Source organism: Bos mutus, chromosome 6 (assembly GCF_027580195.1).
Source record: "Bos mutus isolate GX-2022 chromosome 6, NWIPB_WYAK_1.1, whole genome shotgun sequence".
Taxonomy (NCBI): domain Eukaryota; kingdom Metazoa; phylum Chordata; class Mammalia; order Artiodactyla; family Bovidae; genus Bos; species Bos mutus.
The window spans coordinates 114,998,603-115,014,687 of record NC_091622.1 but is presented as its reverse complement, the minus strand read 5'-3'; the positions used below and the strand labels follow the sequence as shown (position 1 = coordinate 115,014,687).

At 56.5% G+C, this 16,085-nt stretch overlaps 1 protein-coding gene across 1 annotated transcript in view; it reads left to right on the top strand.

Moving 5' to 3' along the window:
• The window catches only part of RGS12 (regulator of G protein signaling 12), a 119,770-nt gene that overhangs the window by 41,586 nt on the left and 62,099 nt on the right, over positions 1 to 16,085 (top strand). The window contains 1 exon segment of the mRNA XM_070372783.1: positions 2 to 118. Coding sequence (XP_070228884.1) covers positions 2 to 118 — 117 coding nt within the window.

The following is a 16,085-nucleotide window of genomic DNA, read 5'->3' as shown; positions in this document are numbered from 1 at the left end:
GGGCTCCAAGTTCGGCCGGGGCATTGGACTCGTGACCCCGGCTCCGCGCGCCTCCAGCCGGAGGTCCTTCGGGAGGTCCCGGAGGCTGAGCATCACCCGCTCCCTCGATGATCTTGAGGTAAGGTGACTTGAGTGTTTCTCTCTTTATTCTCCAGGTTTTCAGAAATGATACATCTGAGTCTCCATTGACTCCCACCCTTGCCTTGCCCCCTCCCTCTCCCGTAACCTTGGTCTTCAAGGTGAGCGAACGTGCACTCCCAGCCCCTCCCCCCCACCCCACCCCGGCCTTCCCTCTGCCTCTCGGCAGAGTCGTGATAACGCCTGTGCCCTCAGCCTGCCGGGCACGGTGTTCTGGACACACGGACCCTATGGGGCCTGTCGTGACCCGTTACTCAGCCAAGCTTGGGTCCGTTTGCGCGGTGCACAGGAAGGCTCGTCCACTGACTCAGGTTGTGGGGAGGACCGCGCAGCCTTTCTTGTGGCCCCAGAGGAGGGGAGCGAGCAGCTCATGCTCAGAAGGCCCGGACTCCGGCTGGGCTTCAGGGGAGGGGCTCACGGGGCACTTGATCAGCTCACGGGCAGCTCTCCGGTTGGTTGGTGGTGAGGTAACAAGGTGATGTTACGGGAATCTCAGCCATCTGCCTTCTGCTTCCAGCTGGCCTGGGGTCAAGGTGCTGGGGGGGCAGCACGCAGTTCACTTCTTCCTCCTGGCGAGGGTTTCAGTATCTGCAAAACAGTTCACGGACATGGCTCAGGATATTATCTGCAGCCCTGAGGAGAAGCTAAAGGTCCTTGACTTTGTTTTTGGCTAAACTGTTACTATTTTGTTCTGCTTGACGATTCTCTTTCATTTTCGCGCTTTCTCACTTCTCTGGTTGAATCTGCTCTTTGGGACTGGGGGAAAGCCAGGAGGCGAAAGCTTGTCGACAAACAGGAGGTGGGGGCGCCCGAGGGTGTGTCCCAGGAAGGCCTCGAGGGGTCCTGCTCCCTTCCGTGCCCCCTTCTAAAGATGTGGTTCTGCGCCACAGGGCCTGACGGTTTCACCTTGTATCGCTCTTCTCTCTGATCTGTAACGCTGGAAAAGAATAGACTTCACTCCTCGGGCAGTTCTCGGTTTACAGAGAAGTTTAGCAGGAAGTACTGAGAGTTCCGTGTGCGTGCTGTGCTGGGTCCGTGACTCTTAGCTTCAGTTCAGGCTCGCTTGGAGGCCGCTCGGGCCCCTGACTCTTAGCTTCAGTTCAGGCTCGCGTGGAGGCCGCTCGGGCCCCTGACTCTGAGCTTCAGTTCAGGCTCGCTTGGAGGCCGCTCGCGCCCCTGACTCTGAGCTTCAGTTCAGGCTCGCTTGAGGCCGCTCGGGCCCCTGACTCTGAGCTTCAGGTCAGGCTCGCGTGGAGGCCGCTCGGGCCCCTGACTCTGAGCTTCAGTTCAGGCTCGCGTGGAGGCCGCCCCTGGTGCCGTCATCCGGAAGGTTTGGTCGGGTGGAGGAGGGCGTGCGGTCACCATCACAGTGTCGCACGGAGCAGCCCCTCTGCCCCGAGCCCCACGTGCTCCGCCTGCTCACCCCTCCCTGCTTGCCCTCCACCCTGGCAGCATGGTCCTTTAACTGGCTCATTTTGTGTGTTTTAAAATTTTACACAAATGTAATTCTACTACACATCTTATTCTGCCAGTTTTAGAGCACTGCATCACGTTTTCAAGCTCTGCCTTGGGGTCTTAGTTTATTTTACTTGTTACGCGACATTCCATTATGAACGGTTTTCATTCCACTCTGCTGCTGCCTGGCACTCCATGCACGGTCGGGACAGTCTTCTCTGAACAGGTCGTCAGTGGACGGTGGGTGGCAGGGGTCCGTGTGCACACCCGTTCAGGGCATCAGGTGGCTGTGACTGGTGTGGCCGAGCCCATCCAGGGTCTGCTCACCAGGGGGACGTGTGCCCCCTGCTCACTGACGCTTGGGACTGTCGAACTGAAGTCTTTCTGTGTCAATAAAATGCCAGCTCATTTTAATTTGCATTTCACTGACTGAGTGAGGCTGAGCATTCCATCATGGGCTCTTTGGCTATATGAGTTTTCCCTGTTTTGAATTAGTAACCTATTCATGTCCTTCTAGTTTTTAAATTTTTATTTTATTTATTTAATTATTTAAAAAATAGATTTCATAGTAGTTCTTTACATTTTGGGGACACATCCTTTGTCAGATAAATATTTTGAAAATATCTTTGTGACTTTTTTCTACCTTTGTTTAGGGTGTGTATACATGTGTGTGTATGTGTGTATTTTAATTGTAGTAGAATAGAACGTTGAATTTACCGTTTTAAGTGTCCAGCTCTAGGCAGTAAGCACTCACATCATTTTGAACGCGCCCATGACTCACTCAGTCCCCCTTCCTCCCAGCCCCTGGCAGCCACCCCTGCCTGCTCTCTGCCTCCAGGAACTGACTTTTGTGTCTGGTTTATTTCACTTAACCTAGCATCTTCACAGTTCACCCATCCATGTAGCAGGTGTCAGAACATTTTTCCTTTTTGAGGCTGAATAACGCTCCACTGTGTGGACAGACACTTTGTGTTTATCCATCCTTCTGACGATGGCCCCTGGGGTTGCTCCCATCTTTGACTAATGCGGCCAGTGATGTTATGAATACGAGCATGCAGCTGTCTATTTGAGCTCAGTGATGTTTTAAAAATAGACCACAAGATAATTTCTTACAAACTCAATAATAGTTATCTGGAATAAATTGTCTATGGGGTTTCTTTTTGCTTAAAACAGAAAGTTAATTTGTGTTCTGATGCAGAAGCTGGAATCTTTGGCTGTTAGAGCTAGAAAGGGCCTGGACATCACCTCGTTGTCCAGATGAGAAGAGGGCCTGATTCTGGAGGTCTTTGGGGGCAGCGGGGGGGCCACAAGGTGGTCAGCGCTTGGTACTGGGTGGTGGGAGCAGAGCAGCTGTGGGGCGGCCCTGTGAGGCCCCAAGGCTGAGACAGGCCCCAGGACAGGGCCTCGGGGCTCCGGGGTCCTGAGAAGGGGGCCCCCACTGAGCCTGCATTCTCCCTTCGGGGGTTTGGCCAGGTGTTGTCTCTGCATCGTCCTGGGAGAATGGTCTCTGCAGGGGCCTGAACCCCGGGGCCAGGAGCCAGTGGAGCAGCTTGGGGTGGTGCAAGGTCTGCTTCCGGACACGGACACGCGGAAGCAGTGTGGGCCCTGTGATCAGCACTCACTCCTCTTCGCGATGAGCATCCTGGGGCCGGCTGGTGTCCCCGGGGCTGACCGAGGGTCGCCCTCGCCCTCTGACTGTCCCCGGTTCACAGACGAGAACCCAGGTGCAGGGAGAGAGTTCTAAATTTAGGTCCCGGGGCGCGGAGCTCGTGGTCTCCCCCCGCTTCTGAACCTCTTACTTTTGTCCCAGTGGTGCGTTAGAGACGGGATTGAATCTTTGCGCCTTTCTGCCTGAAGACTTCAAAGTGTAGAAATGATGTTGGTCAGGCTGTTTCTAAGGAAGCCTGTCTGTCTGTCCTTCCCTCTGCCCCACACCCTTCGGCGGGAGAGCCGGGCAGCCTTGGGGCCGTCTGCGTGCAGCCTCCCAGCCTTGTTTGGCTCCTCCCCAGGCACTGGCTTTCGCCTCTTGCCTCTGGGTCCTAAGCACCCTGGGCACGTTAGAAGCCCCACCAGGGCCTCTGTGTCGTCTGCCAGCAGCCCGGCTCCTCCGCACAAGGCCAGGGCCAAGTCCACTTCCCGGGCCCTTAGGGCTCCAGTGTCTTGGGCTGGGTCTGCTGGGAGAGGCCGGCCGAGGACTGTCTAAATGCTGGGGTGAGGAGCACGACCCAGGAGGGACTGCTCAGAACAGAGCGATAAAACCGTGAAAGTATAGGTCCGTCCAAACGAGTGGTGACCGTGCAAAGCAAGGATAGCTGTGTTTGGTTTGAAAATACATGAAATTAAATTACAGCACAGCAGCCTGAGCGCTGGGAGGGGTGAATGGAGGTCAGGTGTTTCTGGGTACCCAGTCCACTAGGAAGAGGATGAGGGGCGATCAGAATTTGATTTTTATAAGGTAAGGATGCACGTAATCTCCAGGGTAATATAAGACAGTAAAGTAATAAATGCACTTTACGTTAACAGAAGGAAAACATGGAATAATGAAAAATACTAAATTTGAAAGAAGGTGAGCCAGGAGGAAACGGGAGACAAAGGGCAGAGGGCGGGAAGGACAGACAGGCAGCCTCTGGAGGGGTTTCAGCGCAGCCATGCTGCTGTTGGGCTCAGCTAGAAAGGAGAGACGGAGGTGGCATCAGGAGTCTGGTCACCTGTTTACGAGGGGCACCTCTAACACTTGGGAGACAAGCGTGAGTGAGGGAGCGGAGGAGGAGCCGCCTGTGCTCCTGACCAGAGGGTGGCAGTGGGGCTGCAGTGGCTGCAACCCTGTCTCCAGGCAGCACAGCCCTTAGGCGGACAGGGAGCCGTGGTCACGGCGGCCGCAGGGAGCCGGTGTAAATTTCATGTGCATTCTGTTACACGGTCTCCACACGGCTGCAGCAGAAACCCACAGAAGGAGGAGCAGAACCGCGAGTCTGAACCAGAGCAGGTTCACCCTCCCTGCTCAGTGACTGGCGTAGTGAGCAGGGAGAGCTCAGTAAGTAGAGGGTCTGACCAGCATGACCCGCAGCACCCGTGCGTGTGAGGCACCCAGCAAAGGCGTCCTCCCCCCGGGAACGAGTAGTGAAGCTGACCGAGCGCTGGGCCATAAAGCAAGTCTCAGCAGACGCAGACGTCTCTTCACTCGGAGCCTGTCCTCAGCCACAGACAGGTGTGGTGGAAACCAGCAACAAAGCGGAGGTGCCTCACACTCATCGTGAGGTCCAGAGTTTAAAAACGAATCAGTTTGGAAATTAGAGTATATTTTGAATGATAAGGAAGATACATCTAAGCCTGTGGGACGTAGCTAAAAGTGTATGTAGAGGAACATTCATAGGTTTTCATTGCATATGTTAGAAATGAAGAAAAATGGGACGTCATATCAAGAGCTTAGGAGAGCAGCTGTGACACAGACGCAGAGGCAGTAGAAGCTGGACAACGATGAAAATCAAAGCAGAAAGGAATAAGACAGGAAGCTGGCCAGCAGAACAACGAAAGAATTGCTCAAGAGGGATTACTTCCCAGCTCTTTGGGTGAGGCCCCCAAAACCCTGAACCCAAACCTGATGGACACCTGAGAGGAAAGGAGAGCTGCGGGGCAGCTCACTGGTGGGACACGTGGGGGTCCTCAGCTACACACGTCACTGGGTCCAGCCTCATGTTTGTTCTAAGGACACAGTATTTTTAACATTTGCAAATCAGTCATGTAATTTACCACATTAACAGAGTAAAGGAGAAAAATCATGTATCATCTTAACAGAAGCAGGAAAGACATTTGGTAAAATTCAATATCTGTTCATGGTCAAGAAAAAAAACCCTTAAACAAAATAGGGATTAAGGGGAACTTCCTTAATTTGATAAGGGTATTAAAAAAAAAAACCATCACATGCTTAAGACTTAAGCTTTCCCTTTGGGATCAGGAATGAGGAAAGATATCTGTCACTACCATTTCAATTTAAATGTTTTCTGCAAGTCCTAGTTAGTGTAGAACAACTGAAGTTTAAAAACTTGCAAAGGAAAATGACAATGTTATCATTCTCATGACAATGTTATCATTCTCAAATGATGAGGTTGTAACATGGAAAATCTGAAACAATCTATGAGTTCATTCTGAAAATTAATGAGTGATTTAGGAAGATTGCTGGATAAATGGTCAGGATACAGAAGTCAGCTGTGTGGGGACTTGCATGGTGGTCCAGTGGGTAAGAATCCATCTGCCAGTGCAGGGGACGTGGGGGCCATCCCTGTGCATATGGAAGGACCATGCCACATGGCAGCTGGGCGCGTGTACCACAGCCAGATGCCCGTGCACTCGGGAGCCTGTGCTCGGCTACACGAGAAGCTTGTGCACCGCAGCCAGACGGCAGCCCCTGCTCGCTGCAACTAGAGAAAGCCCGTGCGCAGCAGAGAAGACCCTAACCTAAAAGGAGACCCTAACCCTCAGTCAATTAAAACAATTTTAAAGTCAGTTGTAGATACAGTTAGAAAATGATGTATAGATTGGATGTTATTTTAATGAGAATCCCAACAGGTAGTTTTGTTGAGCTTAAGAAGATAATTCTAAAAAATTTGTCGAAATGCAGACGGTCAAGTGTAGTAGCCAAGACATTCTTGAAGAGGAATGAGTTAGGAAGACGTCCTCTATCAGCCTCCAAAACTTATGCTCTTAGAGCCGGGGAAGACTAAGTGTCAGTACTTGGAGAGACAGTGGAGCAGGAGAGAGAGCAAGAGACAGAGCCGCGCCTGCGGACACACCAGCTGCGTGCAGAGCCGGGACGACGTGGTCTTTCAGTGGTGCTGAGGTGAGGACAGGTCTACACGGAAAAAGAGGGAAAGAAAGAGAAGCTGGATTCTCCCCCATGCTGTGCAGACAGATTTAATCCAGCTGTGTCGGAAATCTTCCTGGGAAGGGCAAAGCGAGAGTTAGTGGAGGATAAAGTAGACGCTCATCTTCGTGGTGCTGGGGAGGGAAAGACTTTCTAAGCTGAACACAAATCGTAAACGCCGGGATGGACTCTGACCCAGCGAATGCTCAGAACCTACCTTCATCCCAGCACCCCATCCCTAGGGTGCCCAGGGGCACATGAGTGCGGCGACCCTCGGAGGCCCTGTGTCCCCATGACACCCAGCAAGCAAAGCCAAGCCAGCAAGAGATGCACACCGGCCTTTGATGAGAGATGACACCCAGAGGCAAACCCAGCTCTGGTGGATCCAACCACAGCAGTTGTCAGGGAAGCAAATGGCAGTCCGCAAGGTCCATGCTGCAGAATGTCGGACGTGGAAAGAACAGTGGACCGTGCACGTGTTGGTGTGGATGTGAAGCAGCCGGACTCTTGCCTAGTGGGCGTGAGTGTTTGCTGTTCGCAGTGACCCTGAAGACACATGAGCCCCTCCCTTCTGAGACGACAGCCTGTGATCAGGAGACAGGCAGCGACTCAAGGCAGCATCGTCACAGGCTGCCTTACCGCTGCAGCATGACCGGGCTGACGCCCCAGCCACCTCGGGATGGACTGGCAGGTGTCACGGGGCGGGCGGGCACTGCAGAACTCTCTGCACGCTCTGTCCATGTAGCTGTGGCCCGGGGTGGCATGTCCAGTGCAGAACCAAAGAGAGAAGTGGGCACCGGTGATGCTTTTCCCTGTGACCTGCAGGGTCGTATGGGCTTCACGCTGGCTCTGCTTGTTCTCTGTTCTGAATGGGTAGCTTCCCGGGAGTGCCATGTGCACGATCGTGTGTCCTCCGGGCCTGTGAGTGCTGAGTGGGCAGTGCAGCCTGCGAGCCTCAGAGGGGTGTGCAGGAGGGTGCCTCAGATGGATGTGCAGGAGGGCACCGGGAGGGAGCCTCAGAGGGGTGTGCAGGGGGGTGGGGGCCAGGGCGAGGAGAGGTGTTGCTGGCAGGTGGAGGTGTGGGGGGTCCTCCCTGGGGGTCCTGAGACAGCAGGTGTAGAAGCAGCAGGTGAGTTTCTGTGTGTTGTGGTCCTGACCATGGCAGGCGGTCACTGAGAGGGGCCTGAGAGGTGGGGCAGGAGCCTGGGTTAGCAGAGGTCCGCCCCTGCCCGCAGGTGTACAGCCGGCCTCGGAAGGAGGTCCTCGCCTCTGCGTGACACCTTCAAGGTGCCCAGGGCCTTGAAGGGTCCAGGTGTGGGGATCCGAGCTGAGCAGCGCAGGCCTGGGGGAGCGGCGCTGGAGCCCAGCTCCCAGGAGCCGACCCTCTCGCCCCCACTGCGAGCCGTGCTGTGTGTGGAGCCGGGTGGGCCTCTGCTGACCGTGCGCAGGAGTCTTCGCGCCTGCTCCCTCCGCCGAGGGCCGCCTGTGAGTGGGTCCAGGAGCTGTGACAGGACTGGCAGTGCCCAGTCTGGACAGCAGGGGGCGCTGAGGCCATGCGTTTCCCTCCCCGGGAGCAAGTCCAGACTCTCCTCTGGGGAGCAGGGTAGGGGCACCTTGGGAGGAGGGTGGCTCTCCGTGGTCCCTCCAGTGCTGGTGTTGAACACGTGAGCTCTGTGGAGATGACCCCCCAAAGCAAAGGCGGGGACCCCGAGCTGGACCTCAGATCTGAGACTGACAGAGAGGTTCAACCTTCCAGCCCCTGGCTCACCTCTGGGGTACTCTGGGCAATTTACAGAGTTCACATGTTCTGGGGTGAAATCTCCCCAGACATTTCGAAACACGCTCTTTTTACCCACTTCTTACTTCTGCTGCTTTGCTCTTTCTGGGAAACTCAGCTTGGATTTTTGCTTATTTTGGTGCGTCCGTGCTAGCGTACTCTTTAAATTCTTACGTAGGAAAGAATCTTACCTCTCGCTGAGATCCTGTTGACTTAGGGGCACATGCTAGGGTCTCCCAGTGCCTTGATTCCTCCTTCAGGGACTGTTTATGGAACACCCACTGGGTGTGGACAGCCCTGCCCGAAACTGCTGCCAACCCTGCCCCAGAGGACTGGCTTCCCGGCCGGATGGGTGGACGCGAGCGGTGGCAGTCTGGTTTAGAAAGGGTCCCTCGGCTGCTTTGCCAAGAGTAAACAGGAGGGACGCTGGGGCAGGAAGGGGCCCTTAGGATTACCTTTGGGGCCATGTGGTGGTCTGGGTGAGGGGAGGGCTTGGGGAATGGGGGGCTTGGGCCAGTGGACGGCGAATGGTCAGATGTCTCACCTCAGACTCGAGAGTCCCGCCCGGGGGTCACAGCTGACACCAGGCGGCTGCAGGAGGCCAGCGGGGAGGAGCTGGGGGCAGGCGAGGCTGGTTTCCCGGGCACCTCCCCTGATGGTCACCATGGTCACTGTGGATGCCCCGCCTCTTCCTCGGGAAGTTTTGGGCATCCCCGAGGGTGGGTGGTCTGACCTTCGCTGGCCTCCTTCTCCTGGTTCAGGTTAGGGGCCCGCCTCCTCTCGGAGGGGCGGGAGCCAGGGGCCTCTCTGAGCTTGTCCGCCCTTGTCCTCTCGGCAAAGCCGGACAGCTCCACACCACTGGCACGTGCCAGGCTTCTTAGGGGCTGTGCTGGACTTCTCGCCCCGTCCGTCTCTGAGCCCACCCCCATCTGGCGATAGGTCGACACCACCGGGACGCGGTGGTGGGTGTGGTGGGTGCTCAGAATGTCTAGTTCCTCGCTCCAGGAGGCCCACCAGGCTCTGCCCCCCAGGGTGCCACCTGGCAGAGGGGCATTGTGGCCCGATTCTCACCTCTTCTCTTCCTCTCTTTGCCCTGTGGACAGCAGAGGAGGGACAGACTGATAGCCAAAGGGGAGACAGAGAGAGCCCCAGAGAGACAGAGGAACCTGGAGGGCGCAGCTCCACGTGGACCTCGCGTGGCTGGGCCACCTTTCGGGCTGAGTGTGATAATAAGACGCGTGAAGTGACGCCATGCTGCTTGTGCAGGCTCACAGGGACGCTGAAAACACAGACCAAGCGGGGACCTGAGCGGCTGAGCTCCGGGAGCAGGGTTTCCCGCCGTACCAGGAGGTTGTGCCTGTGGGCGGGGCCTGTCCCATCGTCTCTTTTCCTTCTTGGTCCCTGGTGGTCGTGGCTAGGCTCTGTCTGGAGGCCTTTGCAGACTGCTGTCCTTTGCTCTGGCGAGGGGTCACCGCCTCCCCCCAAATCCTATGAATTAGTGCACAGCCCTTGGAAGTCAGCGAGGAGGACGGTCAGGGTCACAGAGTCAGGGGCTCAGCTGATCCCCATGAAAACCGCAGGGTCACCCCCCAGAACCCTCCTGTGGGTTTCCTCTGCACGTGTGCCTGTGTGTGTGTGCGTGCTGGAGGGGGAGGCCAGGGAGTGCAAAGGAGATCACCGTGTCCCACTTGTGTCTCAGCCCTGCCACCACGGGCGTGAAGGGGACCTCCGCGGGCTGGAGGGCACCCCTTTCCTTAGAGACGGGGCCCTGCCCAGGTAAAGGCTCTGTGGCCCCTCCAGGCCGGCAGGTGCCTGAGGCCCTTGTGTCCCGGGGCCCCCTTCCTGGGTGGGGCAGCCGTGCCCTCCCTGCCACCAGGTCCCTGCTCCCTCCCTCTCCTCGCTGGCCCTCTCGGCCCCCAGTGTCCTCCCTGCTCTGGGCTGCCTTCCCGTGCTCCCTGAGGTGGAGGTGGCGGCCTCGGCTCGCTCCCCGATCCTGCTTCCGTGTGTTTATCGTGTGAGAACGGGTCCGAGGCCGGGCCGGAGCCGCCTGTTGTCTGCGAGCTGCCGTCCGGGCCGCGCCCTGCGCTTCTGCAGTAAACACGGCCGGCGTCGTGGAGTCTGTGCACCACATTCCCGCTGGCTGCCTGCGCCTTTCTCCCCACAAAGCCGAACAAGGTGGAGCCCCAGGCCGGCCCCCTTGCCCGCAGCCCTGGGCAGGGTGCCCCCAGGAGCCCCTTGGATGAGGCCCTGGGCGCCCGCACGTCCAGAGCTGAGCAGGTGCTCTGCAGGGCTCCCTCGCTTCTGGACACAGGGCTCTTTCTCTTCCTGCTTCCCTTTTAAGTTAAAACAGGACCTGCCACGGCTCTCTCACTTTGAGGCCAGCTCGGTGGTGGGACCAGACTGAGCTGAAGGTGGAGCAGGGGCCCTGCTGGGGCCAGGTCTCAGGACCCTCCGTTCTGGGCTGGGCCCACGCTCGCGTGCACGTGGAGCTCATAATAGACCCGTCGGGGGCTGTAATTAAGGCTGCACCCTGCACCACGCGGCTAGAAAACAAATTCTCTGCAGCTGCTGTGCTGACTGAGAAATTGCCCCTATCAGCTGAAGTTTTATTCTTCTGATTTGGGAGAGGAAATACTTTAAAAATGATCTCACGGCATGATTTATGTGAACGGCTTTTTTTTTCTTTGTGGAGACAATTGAGATAGAGCCTGAATCCCGGCAGACCACAGCTTCCTGCAGTGTCCTGTTGCCAGGGTGACGGAGGGAGCGGATGGAACTTCATCTGAAATGCCTTTAAACTTTCTGACGTGCACAGGCGTGCGGCAAGGCTGAGTGCTGTGTTTCAGAGCTGCGTGCCTGGAGTGGGTAGGAAGTCCTCCAGTCTTAGGATGAATTCGGAGAAAGGGTTGCTGGAGGAGACCCACGTTTTAAACAGCCAGCAGGTAGGCCACTCCAGATGTTTTTGTTGCTTACAGAATTGTTGAGGAAGCCTGGCGTCTCGGGTACAGCTTTATTTTCAGCCTGTTGTGAATGGTGGCTTTTAAGTGTAAACTTTGAAAATGTTTTTCTTGTGTTTGCATCTTGGAGCTTGAAGTGTGTCCCATGGAGATAATAAAAGCCCGGCCCTGGGACCACAGACCCACACCCCGAGTGAGGCTGGGTTGGGAGTCCCTCACGCCAAGCCCCCTCAACCCCTCGGGGGGACACTGCCCGCATCCCGAGTCAGCCTTACGGGGAGCAGCAGCAGTCCATCGTCCTCACCATAGTGACTGAGACAGATTTGGGAGATGAGTGAATTTAGATTTCGACGACATAACTGTATTACAATCATCTTTTACTTTTTAAATTGCTGTTTTATAACATTTTTTTCTTTTTTAAGAGTTGAAGTATAGTTTTCTTTTTCTAAAAAATTGATTTGCAATGAGTTAGTTTCAGGTGTACAGCCAAGTGACTTGGTTGTGTATGTTGTATTTTAAAATGGAGCGAGCTGGTTCTGCTTCATATACATGCGCAGGAAACTACTGGCAAGCCTGTTTGCTGATTGATTAGTATCTGAGCTTATAAATGTGAACTTACTGTAAAACGTTTTGAAAAGCTTTGAGAGTAGGAATAATACATTTTGTCTTCCTCTCTGGCTGCGTTGTGTTGAAGTAAAGGCAAAACCACATTTCGATTATTTACAGAAGATCGTCCCTTGTTACCGGGGACCGGTTTAAATTCATCCTTTCCTGAGAGCTGTTTCATCCTAGCATGATCTCCGGACATCTAATTACAACCTTCTGTAGAGAGGAGAGGAGAAGCTGCTCACTCAGAGGTGACTGGTTGGGATGCTGGGTTTAGGAACATGACTGCATTGGCTTTTCAAATAGGAAACAGAAATAAGTCTGCTGGACAGGTCGAGAGTTGTGCCTATGAAGGAAGGGCAGGTGTTAATGGATTTTAAAAACACTTCGTGTGTATTTTGAGAACTCCCTGTGCCAATAAAGCTCCCTCGAGAGGGTGGGGAGCCGCTTTGATGTTTACGGGCGTGCCTGCTGCGTGCTGCCTCTGGCTGTCCCCGCAGGAGCAGGACTGGGCTCCTGTTTGTCCACTCTTGTCTCTCTGGAACGTGAACTTCGGAAATACTGGGTCCCGTACACACGTACCGGTTAACCAGTACTAATTTGTATTACATGTAGGCTGCATTTCCATTCCCATAATATACAGAGGCAAGTTTTAGAAAAGGTTGTTTTTTTATTTTGAGTGAAAAAAAAAATCACTAGAAATCTGCCTTTTATTTGCCTGCATAATGATTTGGATTCATTTTGAAATTTTGCAAATGCTCAACCCAGCGAATAAGTTGTTCGCCGAGGGTGTGAACGAGTCTGGTTGGTGTGGTCCTGTTTTAAGCAACAGAAAATTGCAGGAAGGTGGTGGGGTGGCGGGCAGTCCTGAGGGGCTGGCTGGCTCTGCCCGTGGGCCAGGGGCAGAGGGCAGAAAGTGCTGTGGCCTCCAGCTCAGTCCTCGAGAGAGAAGTCTCGAGGTGAATGGCACTGATCTGGGGTGGCCACGTGGGAGGGGCCTCTGCCCTTGGTGGCTCGGAGCCTCAGATTGTCCGTCGTCAGAGCGGGGGTGTCTCGGGCACTCTGGGGCCCTGTCCTCAGTGGACGGGCCCAAGGAAAGCCGTGACTGTGAAGAACTGTGACTCGGAAGCGTCTTTCGCCTTGGAGAGGAGGACCCGTGGGCCTTGAGAGGAGGCGTCTCCCAGGACCACTTGAGATGCTCTCGGGGTGTGACCCAGAAGGAGGCTGGCTGTGACCGGAGGCTGTCAGTGCCGTCAGCCCGTCCATCCCGGTCCCTGTCTTGTAGGCATGAGGTGCAGCGGAGCGGACTTTGGACTCTAGGACCCGCCCATTTGCCGGTCCCAACCACCGCACGGGGACGTGCTGGTCCAGCCTTGGGTCAGGATTTGTTGCAGGAAGAAAGAGAGCTTAGGTGGGCTTTCTCCGTGGACCCCTTGGAGCCCCCTGCCGTGTCTGACCAGCTTGCTGGGGTGGGGCCGTGGCTGTCCGCGCTGTGGCCGGGCTGCCGTCCAGGAGGCGGGGACAGAATTCGCCCGGCCCGAGCGGTCTGGGGACCTGAGCCTGTGCTGTGCAGGGCTGTCGAGCTCCAGGAGTTCCAGGATCCGGTCACCGCCGCTGCTGTCGGGTTTCAGACTGCCCACTGGGGTGCGGGGGCAGGCCCCCCTCTCGAGGTCTGGGCCCCAGGGCACCGCCTGGGCACTGCCCTCTGTGACCTGATACCGCTCTGCTCTCACTCGGCCAGACCCGCAGTCAGCGTCCTCCGTGCTCACCAGGCGGAGATGTTTGAGCCCCTGGGGCGCCCGCTCGGGTGGCTGGGCCGGAAGGTCAGTCGGTCCTGGGGGTCCTGGGCATGAAGACAGTCACACCACGTCGTGCAGTGGCGGGCTCATCACTCAGGCGGTCTGTGCAAGGGTCGGACGTGACGAGTGTGTGTGGCCCTCTCCATGGCCAGCTTTACTTCTGTGTGCTGGGCTCTGGGTGGCACGTGGACTGAGAAGGCTGCACCGTGAGGAACAGCACCAGCGTCTCTTCTGGGTGGCCGGGGCCTTTCCAGGCAGCGCTGGGCAGAGAGCCGGGGCTGCGGGTCAGGGGGCTGCTCCAGTGGGCAGGCCCTCGAGCGAGGCACCCCAGTGGCTTGGGCCCGCCCGCCCCAGGCCTCTTCACCCCAGAGCTGCCCAGGGCGGGGACGTCCGTCTGTCTGGACCGGCCACTTTGCCCCTTGGTCTGTGGGCTGCACAGACGCCTTTCTTACCTTTTAAGGCTCTGGTCCCCGTGAGAGGAAGGCTGAGGGAAGCTGTTGTCTTCCCCTTTCTCCACGTCTTCCCCTTTCTCTCTTGGAGGCGGTCACCCTGAGCTGGGCTCTCCCTGCATCACTCTCGAGGAGACCGCGCTGTCGTGCCTCTGGTCTCCTCACGTGCTCACAGGCGGCTCCTTTCTCCCCTCCAGCCCACAGCAGTTCTCGTCGGGCAGACGTGAAGGCCGGGCTCACCTCCTCTGGCATCGTGTCCCAGCTGCCACCCAGGGGCCGCCCTTCCCACCTGCGTCTGCAGACCCAGAGACGAGCACGTGCCCCCGCAGTATGTGCCTGCTCCTGCCTCAGGCTCGACCCTGGAGCCCGGAGGTCAGTGGGCCCCTGGGCTCGGCCCTCCGAAACCCTCTTGAGTCCATCTGACCTCACTTTCCTCGCCTGCCTGGGGCCCTGGGGACCCTAATTCTGTGCCATGCGCTTTGGGACACCCGCGCCCCCCCTGCCCCACCCCGGATGGCGGGGCCTTAACTTGCTGGGTTGGTTTCCAGCCCTGGCAGGAGCGCCCGAGCGGCAGGTTTGCAGCGGTGGGCGCCCCATGTCTGGAGGAGCCTGGGCTTGGCTGAGCAAGTGGAAGCTGTCCAAGCAATCCCCCCACTTCCTGCACCCCCGACCCAGGGCCAGCCCCACCCCACCCCACCCCCACCCCCGCCCCATGGCTAGGTCTCGCCTTCATGAGAAAGCGTGTCATGAAGCTGGGCTTCGAGTTCAGCTGCCAGGGGTCCTGGGCTCTGGCGGCACTCAGTGGCTGCTGATGTAGAAGGTGCTTCTGACGAGCGGGTCTGTCCAAGGCTGTGTGGTGCGTGTGTGTGCTGACCCGAGCTGTGGGTGTCCAGCTGTCTGTGGGGACGCGCCCTCTGTGACGCCTGGCCTGGCCATGCAGTGGGGCACGGGTCTTCCTGCAGCCGGGCCGGCCAGTGGGGAAGGTCTCTGTCTTGATGTGGCAGGAAGGCCAGAGGGTCCTCATGTAAAGTCGGATGCTGCCCCCAGCCCGCAGCATTCACGTGGCGCCCACGTGCCACCTCGTCCGTGTGACTCTGGACTTTTAAAGGTTTTGTAATGAGTGATCTGGGGCTTTTCCAAGGGCAGGGCAGAAATACTAGCTGTTAAATTCTTAGGAAAATGCTGTGATTGTGGGTTTTCAGTTTCTCTTGATTTTATTGGGGCTTGACGAGCTCTTTGGGACACACACACACGCAGAGGGGAGGCTCAGAGCCTGTTCTGAGCTGGGCGCTGCCTCTTCTGACCGCGGGCCTCCCTGCCCGTCCCCGCACTGCCCTGTGTCCGGCCACTCCGTCTGTCGCTGGGCAGCGCTGAACACACCCGTGGCGCCGTGGCTATGCTGCCGCCCCGGCCTCTGGGGCACGGGCACCCTCTGTGGTAGAGTCGGGAGAACTACGTGGCTCCTCTTGGCCTGCGCGTGGGCCTGTCATGCTGGTCCAGTCCATCTTGGCCCATTTTTCTCGCACATGCTGCTTACAACCCACGGGATTGATTGCGCGGCTCCTTCAAGTGCTGAAGCTGAGTGTGAAGACCCCTGCGCTCGAGGCACAGAGGGCGGGCGGGCACCTGCGTGGGACCGCAGAGGGGCCCTCCTGGTTCAGTGGCCCTCTGTCCCACCCCTGGGGGTCTTCCCTGTCCCCCCACCCCATGCCCTGCTCTCTTCTGTGCTCGGTCCAACAGGGAGTCGCCTTAAAACTTAGATGAGCAAGGCTTTCAAAGGCGAAATGAATATGAATTAGATGCAGATTGGATTGTTGAATTCTTAAGGTTTTTTTTTCATTGGGATTATTTGAATTTCTTTTCTTTTTCTCAAAATGTTTGGTACCAATGGGTAAGTTGCAGGCCTTTGTCTCTTATTTAAGAGTCAGAGATGGTTGTTTAATATTTCTTATGCCCAAGGTAGGAAATTTTTTCATTGGCTCAAAATTGAAAATGTATACAACTGTGTATTCCTATATACTAAGTAGTTATGAAATTATATAT